General features: G+C 32.7%; 2 protein-coding genes across 20 annotated transcripts; both read right to left on the bottom strand.

The window, feature by feature from the left end:
• Positions 1-716: 716 nt before the first annotated feature.
• Positions 717-13,747, bottom strand: LOC105790995 (uncharacterized). Of its 19 annotated transcripts, none has more exons than XM_052635156.1 (6): positions 13,188-13,747; positions 13,031-13,089; positions 12,778-12,892; positions 11,778-11,808; positions 9,049-9,126; positions 7,405-7,753 (listed from the first exon to the last, which is right to left on the bottom strand). In XM_052635156.1, the coding sequence occupies exons 1-6, from the start codon at positions 13,361-13,363 to the stop codon at positions 7,610-7,612; spliced, it is 603 nt and encodes a 200-aa protein (XP_052491116.1). In that variant the 5' UTR covers positions 13,364-13,747; the 3' UTR covers positions 7,405-7,609. The 19 variants fall into 19 exon arrangements, 18 of the variants coding, with proteins under 18 accessions (XP_012474280.1, XP_012474284.1, XP_012474293.1 ...); XM_052635155.1 differs by having other exon boundaries at positions 13,031-13,107; positions 13,188-13,499; XR_008198824.1 differs by having other exon boundaries at positions 11,767-11,808; positions 12,778-13,107; positions 13,188-13,471.
• Positions 13,748-13,899: 152 nt separating this feature from the next.
• LOC105790994 (tetraspanin-8) lies at positions 13,900-15,572 on the bottom strand. Its single transcript, XM_012618819.2, has 2 exons — positions 14,893-15,572; positions 13,900-14,392 (listed from the first exon to the last, which is right to left on the bottom strand). The coding sequence occupies exons 1-2, from the start codon at positions 15,400-15,402 to the stop codon at positions 14,084-14,086; spliced, it is 819 nt and encodes a 272-aa protein (XP_012474273.1). The 5' UTR covers positions 15,403-15,572; the 3' UTR covers positions 13,900-14,083.
• Between the last annotated feature and the right edge of the window lie 290 nt (positions 15,573-15,862).

The raw sequence follows: 15,862 nt of genomic DNA on the forward strand, positions 1-15,862 counted from the left end.
TATTACATGCCATATAACCCAAAGTTAACTTCAAAAGCTACAAAAATGTGATTGGATAGTGTGATTGTAACACCCCTAACCCTTCTCCGTCACCGAATTAGGGTTACAGAGCATTACCAATCAAATCATAACCAATAATGACCTTGAGAAATAATTAATCAATTAAAAAATAAAATTCAAACTAATACTTATTCATGGCATAGACATGGTTACAGACCTTAATTTGAGCTTATGAGGACATAAAAATAAGTTGGGAACATCAAGGGACCAACTTGAAACAAATCAGAAAATTTTAGAAAAATAGAAAATTTTGAAAACAGGGGTCACACGGCCGTTTGGCCAAGCCGTGTCACAAAGCCCAGACCGTGTGAGTATTTAAAGTATGGGACACACAACTGTGTCCCAAAACCTGTGTTTGCCTATGTGGGTATTCGAAATAAGATCACATAACCGTGTAAAAAATGCACCTAAAATAATATTGACACACGGCCATGTGGGGTGACAGCATGTGACACATGGCCGTGTGACAGCTCATGTCCCAGGTCGTGTGCTACATAGCACAAATTCTTATACACCAAGACACACTATTCCCTAATGCATTCATATGACCAAAACACATTCAAATACACTCAAAAACATACCAAATCAACCATCTTATAAAACCTAACCAATATGCCAACAAAGGCACCACAATTCACATATCAAACTTAATCCGATTCAACATCTCAAGATCATTCACTCTACATAAATAAAACATACCAAAATCATTTCAAACATACATATCATTCAACCATGATTTACCTATCATCACGTAGGCCTGCATAAGTGTTCAACAACACACCTATTTACCATTATTTACAAACCATAAATTAAAAACATTAAGGCATACACAAGCTTGGCACCACACAAACATATCAAATTTCTAAGTTAACAATCAAGCCCTATTACATATCGAAATCTACCAAAATGATGATTGGATAGTGTGATCATGCTCCGACGCGATTCCAACCAATTAAGCTTCTGATGATCTACAAAATAACGAAAAACAACTATATAAGTAACTAGTTCTTAGTAAGCTCGTATAAAGGAAACTTAAACTTACCGAACACAAAATGATTAAACCATTCAAACATTACTCGTTAGATCATATGGATATTTTTCTTTCCTATCCACAACACGTCACATAGTTAGTAGATACATTTAAGAATATATCAACCAATGAAACATGGCACATATCATGAAAAAGATTTCGATATATAAATCATCTATCACATAATCCAATTGTTACCTTTTCAATCCAATTACACATATTACATTTTCCATTCCATATTCTCAATAACATGGCTAATTTAGTATACGTACCTTTTCATTTTAAATCTTAATTTCCTGTTGAATCAAATAGCATAACATCGGACACTCGAGAAATGCTCACACAAAGTGTGCTTTTACATGTAACTATAACCGTCTCTATAATGCTCACAAGAGCTATGGTTTAGGATGTTATCTACACGATACTGCTCACATGAGCTGTCAAGAATCTGCAACAAATGTAGGACCTCAACCATCGATAGGACATCTAAGAACAGCACCCAAAATTGTATAATCCCTAATGACATGTCATTTGTATCCTAAGTATTCACAAAGTTCAAACGGGACTATTAAACCATCCAATATCCAAAACATCGTATTATTATCAATTTATATTATACCTAGCTTAACATTAATTAACATACAATCAAAACATCAATTAATAAGTTTAATACTTATACGAAGTTACCTCCACAAAAATAGTTTCAAAAACAAAGTCGATAACTAATCTGACACTTTAGATTTTCCTTAGTTTAGATTTGTTTGGTTCGTTTCTTGATCTAAATAGTAATTTTCATTCAGTTAAACCATTCAAATAACTTAATATAATTAATTCAACTTATAACCCTTATCAATAGGAAACTTACAAAATTAACCCCAATGTTTTACCTTTTTTGTAATTTAGTCCCTAAAACTGAAACTTGCAATTTAACCACTTTTAATTAAAATTCATGCTAGTAGATTTTCCTAAGTCTTATAACACCAATATTTTCCTCATTTCACACAATTTACATTGAATTTTACTATTTCAACAATTTAATTCCTAAACATTAAAATTATTAAAATTCACTTAACCTAATACTTTTATTTAACTATCAAATTCAATAATATATTAATTAAAATAAAAATACTTCAAACTCATTCATATCAAGTCCCTATACTTTTAACAGTTTTACAAATTGACCCCCAGACTACCTAGATTAAGCTAAAATGACTTTAAAAACATGAAAATCATTAAAAACAATATCAAAATCACTTACACGCAAACCAATATAGCTTAGACGAATGTTCCTTAGGTTTAACCAAGGCTTTTCAGTTCCAAAACAAAAAAGAAAAGGAAGAAAACGATAATAATAGGTTTTGTCATCTTTTGTTTTAATTACTAATTTACCAATTTACAAAATTAACCTTTAGAAATAATCAAAATTTTCACCAAAAACCAAGCCACAATCGTCCACTATATTTTAACTTGGCAAATTTACCAATCTGAACCCTTAATTCTTGTGTTAAATCAATTTAATGCAAATAAACCTATAGATATTAACTTTTGCATCTTTTACGATTCAGTCCTTTTTACTCAATTAACTATCTAAACATTAAAATTCTAAATCAAAATTTCAATATACCTATATAATCATTCCGCTAGTACTTAATAAAAAACTTTACAGGCTCAATTTATAAAAACGAGGTCCCGATACCTCATTTCCAAAACCACTTGACTTAAGGGATTAACCACTTAAACTTGACTATATGACCAATCAAAAAAATTTATTAAATCAAAATTTCAATAATATTATACTTAACTCATAAATATTAATTAATAATATTTACGAACTTTGTCGTTAGATTTGTGGTCCTGAAACCACTATTTTCGACACTACTAAAAATAGATTGTTATAGCTCTCCTCCTTAGGAAAATTTCGTCCTCAAAATTTCTCACCTGAAAATAGTTTCGACTACTGTGTTCTGAAGGACTCTTCGATTTTCCAAATTAAATCTTTCTCAACAAACTTTTTTTCGCTCCATTCTGACTAGTATAACGGAGTTCTACATTTCTGTCCGTGAAAAGCTTTAAACGGTATCATTTTAATACAAGACTGATAGTTGTTATTATAAACGAATCCAACAAACGGTAAACATTTTCCCAATTGCCCTTGAACTTGATGATATAAAACTGTATTATGTCTTCAAGAATCTAAATTTCTCGTTCCGACTGACCGTCTACTTGCGTCATAGCTTCGTGAAATTTACTCTGGAATCTAGAAGTAAAACTCATATACATACAACTCAACTAGCTTTTAAAGTGAGTAACATGTTCTGACTAGAATAAAATGAGCTAATTTCATCAACCTGATAATAACAATTTATTTCAAGTCTTCCTTTCTCATCGTCAAAGGTAATTACAAATTCAAAATCTACCATGACTCACTCTCGTTCCCATTTAGAAATTATTACACACTGTAATAATTCAAAAAACAACTTGATATTTAGCTTTGACCTAGTTACATATCAGACATCTCGATAAAACTCTAAAATTTCACGTTTTGTTCCTGAGCACCAGTAACTCTATCTCAAGCCATTATACATTTTGTCTCTATCTGGTTTAGATCAAATAGATGATGCTATGAACCTCGTGTAAGATGGCCTATAAAATCCCAGAATTGTTCAGCACACACTTTCGAATATTTTTCTTTGCATCTCATAAATTCTCTGGAGAATTAACGGTTTAACCCTCGATTCTGTAATAATCAACCAACATAATTCAAGGTCATCAGAGTGAAGCATTACGGTAAATAATGAATTCCTCTCTGAACTTAGGATGAAATAGTTTGTCTGAGTTAACTAAACAAATTCAACGATTTCCTATAATAGCTTCATTATCAGTTGTACAATTATCGAGAAATTCCTAATGAATTGCCTGTCGAGATATGGCTAAAAACTCGTATCATCAAATTCATAAACGCTGCAAAGGTATTAATTAATTAGTAAAGCTTCACTAAAACTCATAACATCTATAGCAGGTTTTAAACGTTATTTTCGACACATCCACATCTGTAACTCACAACTGATAATAACCAGATCAGTAATCTGTCTTCAAGAACACTGTAGAACTTTTTAACTAATCAAATATGTCTTCAATACGAAGCAACAGAGGTTTATTCTTTATGGTGACTTTATTCAAATACTAGTAATCTATATACAAACTCATCAACCCGCCTTTCTTTTTCACAAAATAGTACAATTGTGCCCCAAAGTGTTATACTCTATCGAATAAAACATTCATCAATTAATTCTTACAACTGAGCTTTTAGTTCTTTTAATTTGGTTGGAGTTATTCCGTACGGAGCAATCAAGATCAGAGCAGTCCCTAACACTAATTCTATATCAAACTTTACTTCTTATTTTGGTTGTAAACTCAAAAATTCCTAAAGGAAAACATCTATAAACTCGCAAATTGATGGTACTTGATCAACTTTCATTTTAGATACTCTGGAATTAAAGACATACGCATAAAAATACATCACAGCCTTTCCAGATCAATTTCTATACAGATATCACTGAAATCATACTCAAAACACAATCAAACTTAGCAGATCCAATAGAAATCAATTCATTTTCGTCAATAATTCATTATAGCATCATGAATAGTCGACCAATTCATTCCCAAAATAACGTCAAAATTATTAAAAGGCAGTAACATCAAATTATTAGGAAAGTCATAATCCTAAATTTTCAGTGGACACTATTAGCAAATCAAATTGTCTATCAATTAACTCAACCAGTAAACTCTTCTCAGTTACTAACATAGTACATATATATACAAATGTCTAAACCTAGAATCAATTAATGCATATATTGTAATATCAAAGATAGAAAAGGTACCAGCAATATCATTAGGAGTTGAGGCCTCCTAGTGTATACGGATTGTATAAGTTCTTTTAAGAGCCTCAGATCGAACTGCTATGTCTCGGTCTTACTTCTACTAACTCCTGCGGTACCACTATTTCTTGGTCATTTGACTCTAGAAGAAATAACAATAAGTTTTTGCATTCTGGCCTCTATTTAATTGAGTTCGATTTGGGTAATCTTTCTTAAATTGATAAGGAAATCCACAAATAAAAAAGAATTTATCTTTCAAACTACACACTCCAGAGTGATTTCGGCCACAATGGTTGTATTCAAGTCTATTTACATTTCTAACACTACCTATAATGGTCACTAAAATTATCAGTGGTCTCATATTACTCTGTTTCATTCTATCTTTGACGTAAAACCCAGAGGGCACTGAAAATGGCTACTCGGTTCTTTCATTTTCTTTGGCGAGGAAGTAGAAAACGTTCTGGATACATTTCTTTTATTGGAGTCTCGAACCTTTGTCTCACTCTGTTTCTTATCATAACAAATTTCTTCTATTTTCTAAGCCTGATCAAATAAAATTACGAACTAATGGGATTCCATTACACTCACAAGCATTTAATCTCATTATTCAATCCATTTTCTAAACAAATGCACAATTAATTTTCAATTGGCTCCATCTTATGAACATATTTACTAAGCTGAATAAACTCCTACTCGTATTCCATAACTGATCTAATTCCCTACTTCAACTCAAGGAATTCCTTTTTCTTCTTATCAAGATTTCGTTTGCTAACATATTTCTTTTGCAATTCAATTCGAAAAAAAATCCAATTAGCCCATTCTTTCGATACTACAATAGTTAAAGTCGACTACCAGTGAAAAACCTCCTCTTATTACAATGACACGACACATCTCGAATAATCTTCGAAAAACACAACATTGACTCTCAAATACACGTTAAACATATCACTCATCATATTAAGAGAAGTATTGTGAGCCTCTTCTCTAGGCTCTTGAAATCCTAGCACATTATGAACAGCCCCTTGATCGGAGGCTTGAACATTGCTCTCAACTTCATCAGAATTAACTCGGTTGGATGACATCTTTTATCTATATAAACAACAGAATTCACTTAAATTAGGAGATATCACACTATCACAGGTTATAAAATGGCATGTATTTCTAAACTCTATACATGCTACGCTCAGTCTGATAATTGACTAAATCGTAGCTCTGATTCCACTAAATGTTACATCTCTAACCTATCTCCGTCATCGGATTAGGGTTACAGAGCATTACCAATCAAATCATAACCAATAATGACATTTAGAAACAATTAATCAATTTAAAAAAAATTCAAACCAATATTTATTCATGGCATAAACATGGTTACGGACCTTAATTCGAGCTTACGGGGTCATAAAAATAACTTGGGAACATCCATGGACCAATTTGAAACAAATCAAGAAATTTTAGAAAACTTGGAAATATTTGAAAACAGGGGTCACACAACTGTGTGGCTAAGCCGTGTAAGTATTCGAAGTATGGGACACACGATTGTGTCTCATCCCATGTGTCTACTCGTGAGGGTATTCGAAATAGGGCCACACAGCCATGTGCCAGACCGTGTGAAACCTACACCTAAAATAATATTTACATACGACCATATGGGGTGACCGCTTGTGACACACGGTCGTGTGATAGCACGTCCCAGGTCATGTGCTACATAAGTTACCCCTAAAACAAGCCAAACCAAGCACTAATTGTTACACACCAAGACACATTATTCTCTAATGCATTCATATGACCAAAACCCATTCAAACACACTCCAAAACATACCAAATAAACCATCTTATAAAACCTAACCAATATGCCAACAAAGACACCATAATTCACTTATCAAACTTAATCCAATTCAACATCTCAAAATCATCCACTCTACATAAATCAAACATACCAAAATCATTTCAAACTTACATATCATTCAACCATGATTTGCCTATCATCACATGGGCATGCGTAAATGTTCAAGAACACGCCTATTTACCATTATTTACAAACCATCAATTAAAAACATTAAGGCATACACAAGCCTGGCACCACTCAAACATACCAAATTGCCAAGTTAACAATCAAGCACTATTACATATCATTTATAACCATATAACAAAAGAACCAAAATCTACCAAAATCATGATTGGATAGTGTGATCATACTTCGACGCAATTCCAACAAGTTGAGCTTTCGATAATCAACAAAATAATGAAAAATAACTATATAAACAACTACTGCTTAGTAAGCTCACATAAAGGAGAATTAAACTTACTGAACATAAAATGATTAAACCATTCAAACATTGCTCATTAGATCCTATGGATATTTTCTTTCCTATCCACAACACTTCACATAGTTAGTAGATACATTTAATAACATATCAACCAATGAAACATGACACATATCATGAAAAGGATTTCAATATATAAATCATCCATCACATAATCCATTTGCTACCTTTTCAATCCAATTACACATATTACATTTTTCATTCCATATTCTCAATAACATAGCGTATAAGTACCTTTTCGTTTTAAACCTTAATTGTTCGTTGAACCAAATAGAATAACATCAGATACTTAAGAAATTCTCACACAAAGTGTGTCTTTACATGTAACTGTAACCGTCTTTATAATGCTCACAGAAGTTGTGGGTCAGGATGTTAGCTACACGATGCTGCTCACACGAGATGTGGATAATCCGCAACAAATGCAAGACCTCAATCACCGATAGGACATCCAACACCAACACCTAAAACCACATAATCCCTAATGACATGTCATTTGTATCATAAGTATTCATAAGGTTCAAACAAGACTATTAAACCATCCAATATCCAAAACATCGTACTATTATCAATTTAAATTATACCTAGCATAACATTAATTAACATACAATCAAAATATCAATTAATAAGTTTAATATTTATACAAACTTACCTTGACAAAAACAGTTGTAAAAACAAAGCCAATGACTTATCCGACACTTTAGCTTGTTTCTTGATCTAAATAATAATTTTAATTCAATTAAATCATTCAAATAACTTAATATAACTAATTCAACTTATAACCTTTATCAATGGGAAATTTACAAAATTACCCTAATATTTTATCTTTTTGCAATTTAGTCCCTAAACCCAAAACTTGCAATTTAACCACTTTTAATTAAAATTCATGCTAGTCGATTTTCCTTTGTCTTATAACAGCCCATATTTTTCCTCATTTCACACAATTTACATTAAATTTTACTATTTCAACAATTTAATCCTTAAACATTAAAATAATTAAAATCACTTAACAAAATACTTTTGTTTAACTACCAACTTTAATAATCTATCAATTAAAATAAAAAGCACTTGAAACTCATTCAGAAAAAGTCCCTAGATTTTTAACAATTTTACAAATTGACCCCCGAACTAGCTAGATTAAGATAAAATGACTTCAAAAACATAAAAATCATTAAAAACGGAATCAAAACCATTTACATGCACACCAATATAGCTTGGTCAAATATCCCTTAGGTTTAACCATAGCTTTCTGATTCCAAATCAAAAAGAAAAGGAAGAAGATGATAATAATAGGTTTTGTCATCTTTTGTTTTAATTACTAATTTACCAAATTACAAAATTAACCTTTAAAAATAATCAAAATTTTACCAAAAATCAAGCCGCAACCGTCCACTATATTTTAGCTTGGCAAATTTACCAATTTGAACCACTAATTCATGTCTTAAATCAATTTAATGCAAATAAACCTATAGAGATTAACTTTTGCATCTTTTATAATTTAGTCCTTTTTACTTAATTAACTATCTAAAAATTAAAATTTCAGGCCAAAATTTCAATATACCTTGGTTTATAGAAACGAGGTCCTGATACCTCATTTTCCAAAACCACTTAACTTAAGGGATTAACCACTTGAACTTGACTATACGACCATTCAACGAAATTTATTAAATCAAAATTTCAATAATATTATATTTGACTCATAAATATTAATTAATAATATTTACAAACTCTCTTATCAGATTTGTGGTCCAGAAACTACTATTTTCGACACCACTGAAAATGGGTTGTTATAGTGATCCTCAAGTTGATCCAATCGCCCAATTCCACAAAACGCTATCTACAAGGAAATAAGAAAATAAGACGAGTATGCCTCTATAGAGCTTAGTAAGTTCGACGATTAAAATGATAAAGATTATTGAAGTAAACATAGCAATTATAATAACAAAATTAATGGACAATGCTTCCTATCAACCATAACCAATAAGAGGTGAGTATATATATAATAATGTACGAGTTATATTTTAATATAATCCTACGAGATCATTCAATATTAAACCACAATGCTATTAGGAAATTCATGAACAACCTTCAAACAATTCAATAACTAGCCATTTAACACGAGATATTGCCCGATGAACGATATACGGATATGAGTACACATGTATCCATTCGAAACACACCAAGAGCTCAAACAAGCCAATCCAATCGAAAACAAGCCTTGGCACCAAGTGCCTAGCCCATAGGCTATCATCCACCCCCGATAACATGTCAGAATCATTATAATGTAATATGATAGTTCGTAACAAATGCTGAACCCTAGTATACTCAATGTAAAAACAAAAATCAAGAATCACCGCCTCGTCACAAGTCAATCCCGTACAACGTGCACTACAAACTATTGTCATGCCAATCGTACTCTATCCTACATTCATTCGGCTCATGAGATATCATCACTAGACAATGTTCCAAACAATTTACTACTTCAATTCACACTAATTTAACATCGAACAATCAATTTAACATTTAGCAACCAATTTCGCATTCAATAAATTTTAAAATATATTAAACTAAACCGAATGAACTTATCAGAGCTAAACTACAGAGTTTGTAAAAGTTCAAGGACTACTTAGCAACTTTCTTTTTTCCTTAGTTATCTACTTGTTCATGATCTATAAAATAGTTTATTTCACTTTATTAGCTTCAATTTCATGTATCATTCAATTTAATACATATTATTTTCTTTTTACAATTTTTTACATTTGCCCTAAACTTTTACACTTTATACAATTTAATCCCTAAACCCAAAAATTACAAAATTAACCTTATTTGAACACAACCCATACCAAATTAATATTTAGAGTCTCTATACAACCTCTATTTAACATAATTTCACAACAATACTATGAAATTTTACCGTTTAAATAATTTAGTCATTTAACATTAAAATCAACAAAAATTACTTTACAAAATAGTCATATTCAACAACCAAGCTCAGAAATCCATCACAAACTTTCACAAACACCTCAAACTCATCCATGACACATTCTAAAAAATTTAACAGTTTCAAAAACGGAAGTACAGGTTAGCTGGACCTAATTGCAACGATCTTAAAAATATAAAAATTACAAGAAAAGGGTGAAAATAGCTTACCATGCAAATATTTTAGCTTCATCGAAGTTTCCAATTTATGAATAGGGTGATTTGGTCATGGGAATGAAGAAATGAAGAAGATGGAAGCTTATTTTTTACTTTTGTTTTATTAATGTTATTTATTTTATTTCTTTAATAATTAACTAAAGCATAAAACATATAAAATGTAACAAATCTTAATTTTAACCATCCATTTAGATTTATTAAGGTCTAATTACCATATAAATCCTCCTCAATCACAATTAAGCTATTTAATCTATAAAATTCAATAGCGATTAAGTTTTACATCTTTTACGAATTAGTCTTTTTTTTTTAATTAACTATCTAAATGTTAAAATTTCTTAACCAAATTTTAATACGACTCTAAGGACCTTAATATTTACGAATAAAATTTCTTAACCAAATTTTAATACGACTCTAAGGACCTTAATATTTACGAATACACACATCGAAATTGTGGTCTCGAAACCATTGTTTCTAACACCACTAAAAACGGGTTGTTACAAATGCCACAACATAGTGAGCAGAGCACTCAAAAGAAGCAAATTGCCTTTAGTGTTGTGACATAGCCCTGTAATCAAGCCTCAGCTTGTAAACTGCCATCAATGTCACGACATAAGCCAGAAGGTGTCGCAACACTGCCTTAACGAGGAGAATTAATGAGCCAAGGGCGTTTTGGTCTACACAACAAACTTTAATGCAAAAATGTCAACCGAATTAGGTCAATGGACAACGACCAACCCTAAGCCTATAAATAGATGACTCTAAACACCTCATAAACAATTTTCTATTCAAGTTTTAGCTGACGATTTCATTTAGTTTTAGTTTCAATTCTCTTTAGGTTATTTTGTACTTAAGTTTATTTTCATTTGTAATTCTATTGTAGTTTTTATTTTCTTTCGTCGGTGAAATTAATTTTTGGATCCATAAACTCTTCGCGAATTGTTGTTCGCACAATTATCAATATATATCAGGATTCTTCTTAAACTCTATTCTTGATATATTATTTTTGTTTATTTTTTCAATCAAGTTTATGATGTTTATTAGATCCATGAGGAACTAATCATTTTATGGGAGATTAGCGAGTGGACGTGAGAGTAATTAACTTCTATGTAGGGTTTCTTAGCGAATCAGCTGGTTGGGATAGGAAGAACTTAAAACCCTAAGCATGACAAACCTAGGAAGTCATTTAGGTGGGAATGAACCCAAAATTGGTCCTATCCGTAAACACCTTATCCCAATCTGGTCTAGACTGTGAGGTCGAGAGATAAGTAATACAAAATATTTCCCAATAAGAGATTTTATGAGTGCAAGATTAGGTTATTACCCTTTGTATACCTGGAGTAGTATTTGGAGTGCCCAAAAATTGCTGAAGCAAGGCATAAGATGGAAAGTTGGCAATGGAGCATTAGTTAATATATGAAACAACTTGTGGCTACCGTGTCCTAGTCAAGGAAGAGTGCAAACTCAGAACATCAACATAAATTATATGACTGTTTCAAATTTAATTGATATGGAAACTTTTACTTGGAAATCTGAAGTATTAAGGTCTTTATTTAATGATGAACAGGTGAGAAGGATATTGGCAGTCCCACTGACCAGTAGTACACAAACGGATGAAGCGGTATGGCAAAGAGACAACACTGGTGTCTATACGGATAAAAGTGGGTATAAGTGACTAGTTACAAAGGATTTGGATTTACTGGAAGATAATCTTACAACACATTCTATGCTACTAAAAGTTTTCTATACAAAGATGTGGAATTTAAACATTCTAAGCAAAACCAGAATTCCAATATGGAGAATTGCCAATAGCTTTTTGCCTACATTACAAACATTCAAAGTAAGAAGGCTTGCAGTAGATAGTCTTTGTCCTGTTTGCCAAACTGAGGAGGAATCAGTAGAGCACTAGTTTCGAGAATGTTCGTTCACGCGATAAATCCTATAGGGGATCGATGTGGTATTCTCAACCACAAATGGGGAGCAAAGATGGAAATGTTGGTTAGCATAAAAGTTCATAAATAGATCACTCTATGTGTAAAAGAATGGCTATCAGCTATTGGGTGTTAAGGTACAATCCAAACAAGGCATATCATGAGGGGGTAAGGAAACGAGTGCACGAAGTATTAGCTTTTATCAGTGCCTATATTTCAGAAATGGAGAAATTGGAAGATATAGCAGTACTAATACAAAACCCTAAAATTATTAAATGGGAGTAACCAGAAGATGATACTATTAAAGCAAACTTTGATGCTTCATGCCAGTAATAGTCAAACAGATCAATCTTAGGATTTTAATAAGAAACGGTGAGGGATTAGTTATGGCAGCATGTACTTACCCGAATGAGCATGTGTTAAACTCAACCATGGTAGAAGCACAATCATGTCTGCAAGTGGTAACCTTCACAGAGGAATTGGGTTTTAAAAAGGTTTTTGTGGAAAGGGACGCCTTAACTGTCATCAAGAGAGTAAAGGTTGTAGAGGAGGATAAATCGAATATTAGTAATCTAGTAAAGGAAATAAAAGAAAGGTTTTGCATATTTGATAAGATAGAATTTTGATATGTATCTCTTAAAGCTAATGAAGTTGCACATGCTTTGGCGACGGAGGGTAGGCGGTATGACATCCCCAAATACTGGATAGAAGAAGCCCTAAAGAAAGTGGAAGATCTAGCAAATCAAGATCGGAGCGGGTTAGAAGGAGAAGGATAAAGAGTGAGATTTCTGAGGCTAGAGGAACTAGGACTTACTGGACTCCAATGAACTCAGGCTGATACAGAGGGAGTGGGTTGTCAACTAAAGCATACCCGAGATCAACAGAGAGAATAACGATTCGCCTCTGGTGTTTACTGATGTAATGGTAGAGCCAACGAAATGGAGAGGAAGATAGTTCAATCCCTATTTTTTGTTGCTTTTCTTTTGACATTTTGGTTTGATTTTTAGGTCGGAGTTATCTCCATTTTTTTTTTCAAAGCACCGCCCGTTGCGACCAATAGGATGATGGCACATAAAAAGCTGGTTGGTGAGCATGAGAATTATAACTTCATTTTATTAAAAAAAAAATCTTGTGTAAAGCCTTCCTCTGTTACATGCAAAAAAAAAAAAAAACATATGTTTTTGTGCCCAACATATATATTGGAATGATAAAAATTCAATATCGTTACGCGATCAATTCAAGTTGAAATTTAATACAATACTGAGAGTAAAAAATAGAATAATATTTAATACAATATAATTCATGCATTTAACAAAAATTTTAACTATTCCTCCTTAACCTAATATTTAAACCCGTTTAGAAAAAAAAAACACTTGAACCCGCACTAATTCTATTTCGGTTCTTATTTAGGTCACCCACCTAGCTCTTCTTGCCCAACACTTCACTTAATGCCACAGGATATTTCAACATTAACAAGAGAGTAAATTTCAACATTAATTTAGGAGCAAATAGTTAATAGAAATGAATAAGCATATAAACGATCAAATATATAATATCCAAAATGTGGAGAAAAACGGCTATACAATAAAAGATCCAATATGTAAAGCATAGACACTAAAACACAATGCAGAAAACAATAGGAAGCAAATACAGCAGCCCAGACCCAGCCCAGCCCATATCCAAAATCGGAAACTAAGAACAAAGATTAGCTCAAGGTTTCCAGGTCTGCTGCTGATAATAATTGTCTCTCCTATTGTTCCTGAAAGCGCAGCAGCCAACAGAGTAGACAATAATGAGGAAGATGAGGAACACAATGTTGACAATCGCCACCTTCTTCCAAGAACTCCTGAGGTTGTCTATGAATCCAGCCTTGCATGACTGGCAGTCGAAGCATAGAGTATTCAAGTTGTTATTCCATAAATTGCAGTCGGGATTGTTGGATTCCGCACTCCCTCTAGTCCAGTTTGTCGGTCCAACATACATGAATTGGCAGTCGTTTGATGGCTTACAGCAACCAGACTGCAATTATACATAAAAACAGAAGGCTTAGAACCAAAACACCCTCCATGACAGAATTATATTTAAATTTTCATAAGAAAAGTTAGGAGCCTTTTTTTCATCCAAAAGTTTGAACTAAATACAAGGGTTTAAAAAAGAAAAGAAAAAGTATTGATACCAGACAGCTTTATGCGTAATGCTTCAAATATTTCATAATTAAATAGTAACTTTATTGTATTTTAATTAACTTTCTTTGACTAAACTGAAATAAAACAAATTTGAAATCCTTGCACAAATTTCAAAAATAAATGACCAAAATTATTCAAATCGGTCTCTGGTTCAAATTCAAATTTTCAAGAAAAGGAAAGATTTTGAAAAATTACAGAATCGGAAATTAGATCCTCGAAACAAACCAATTGCTATGGATCAAATCAAGACGAGAAATAAAATCAATTAGACAAAGTAGAGAAAACTAAAACAAAAGCCCAGATCTCAGAAATCCAGAAAAAAGAATAGCATACCTGAACGGAAGACAAATGCGTCTGGTAAAACTCCGAGGCAGAAGTATTCAGATACTTATCGTGGAAATCAGTACAGACTTTACTATCAGCCAAACAGCTCTTAATCTTATTCCAGTTCTTCTGGCCAGTGACTCTCTTCTGTAACCAGTTGGAGTAATCACCAAGCCGGTATTCCTTGTACCCTTTCCCAGACAAAGCTTCTCCAGCACCTTTATTCGTCACCGCGAAAGCAAAGATGGTGAAGACGATGCCGAGCACGATGAGGAGGAACATGACGACTAGGTAAAGCCAGAGTAGCCAAGTGACGCGACAGCACGCGCCGATTAGTCCCGCAAGTGAGACGAGCATGAGGAAGACTCCGATTACGATAACGGGCTTGTCCAAAAACCGTTCGCATTCCGTCACGCCTTCTCGACTAAGCCAGATGCCGGCTCCAAGGATGGGGATCGAGAGGAGGAAGGTTATGAAGTTGAGGATTCCAACAAGATTGTTGCTAAGGCGGAAGGCCATGGTTGCAAGCTTTGAGTTGGTTGTTTGGTTTTAGTTTGGACGATGAGAGAGGTTAAGGAAAGACGAAAACTGAATTTGGGGAGAAAGTGGAGTGGGGGAAGCGGGGATTTATAATTTTGGAGTATGAAGAGGAAAACTGGGGAGATAGAAATTGCAGAAGTTACCGTGAAAGTTCCTCCCCCCTTGTGTCGTGTGGTTTATTTGAGCCAGGCTTATTGCAAATTTATTCTAACGCGCTTTACACGTTTTTTAAAGCCGGCGCGTGGAATTTATACTCATACGAAGATTTACGCTCGAACCTATGTAGTTTTACATTATTCGATATTAACGATTAAGTAGATATTAGTCGATATAAGACTTAATAAATAAAATTTATTTTATGATATATTATTTTTATTTTATTTTATGTACTATTCAATTTATATTATATGAAATTAAAATATTAAAATGCGTTTAATTG

This window comes from Gossypium raimondii, chromosome 8 (genome assembly GCF_025698545.1).
Source record: "Gossypium raimondii isolate GPD5lz chromosome 8, ASM2569854v1, whole genome shotgun sequence".
NCBI classification, from domain to species: Eukaryota; Viridiplantae; Streptophyta; class Magnoliopsida; order Malvales; family Malvaceae; genus Gossypium; species Gossypium raimondii.

Coding starts and splice junctions, on each gene's coding strand:
- LOC105790995 (XM_052635152.1), bottom strand. CDS start 13,363: ATGTCAAAAGAAAAGCAACAAAAAATAGGGATTGAACTATCTTCCTCT. Junction 11,809..12,777: donor TTTAACACATGCTCATTCGG/GTAAGTACATGC, acceptor GCCTTGCTTCAG/CAATTTTTGGGCACTCCAAA. Junction 9,127..11,777: donor CACTCCAAATACTACTCCAG/GTATACAAAGGG, acceptor ATTTCCTTGTAG/ATAGCGTTTTGTGGAATTGG.
- LOC105790994 (XM_012618819.2), bottom strand. CDS start 15,402: ATGGCCTTCCGCCTTAGCAACAATCTTGTTGGAATCCTCAACTTCATA. Junction 14,393..14,892: donor CGCATTTGTCTTCCGTTCAG/GTATGCTATTCT, acceptor GTATAATTGCAG/TCTGGTTGCTGTAAGCCATC.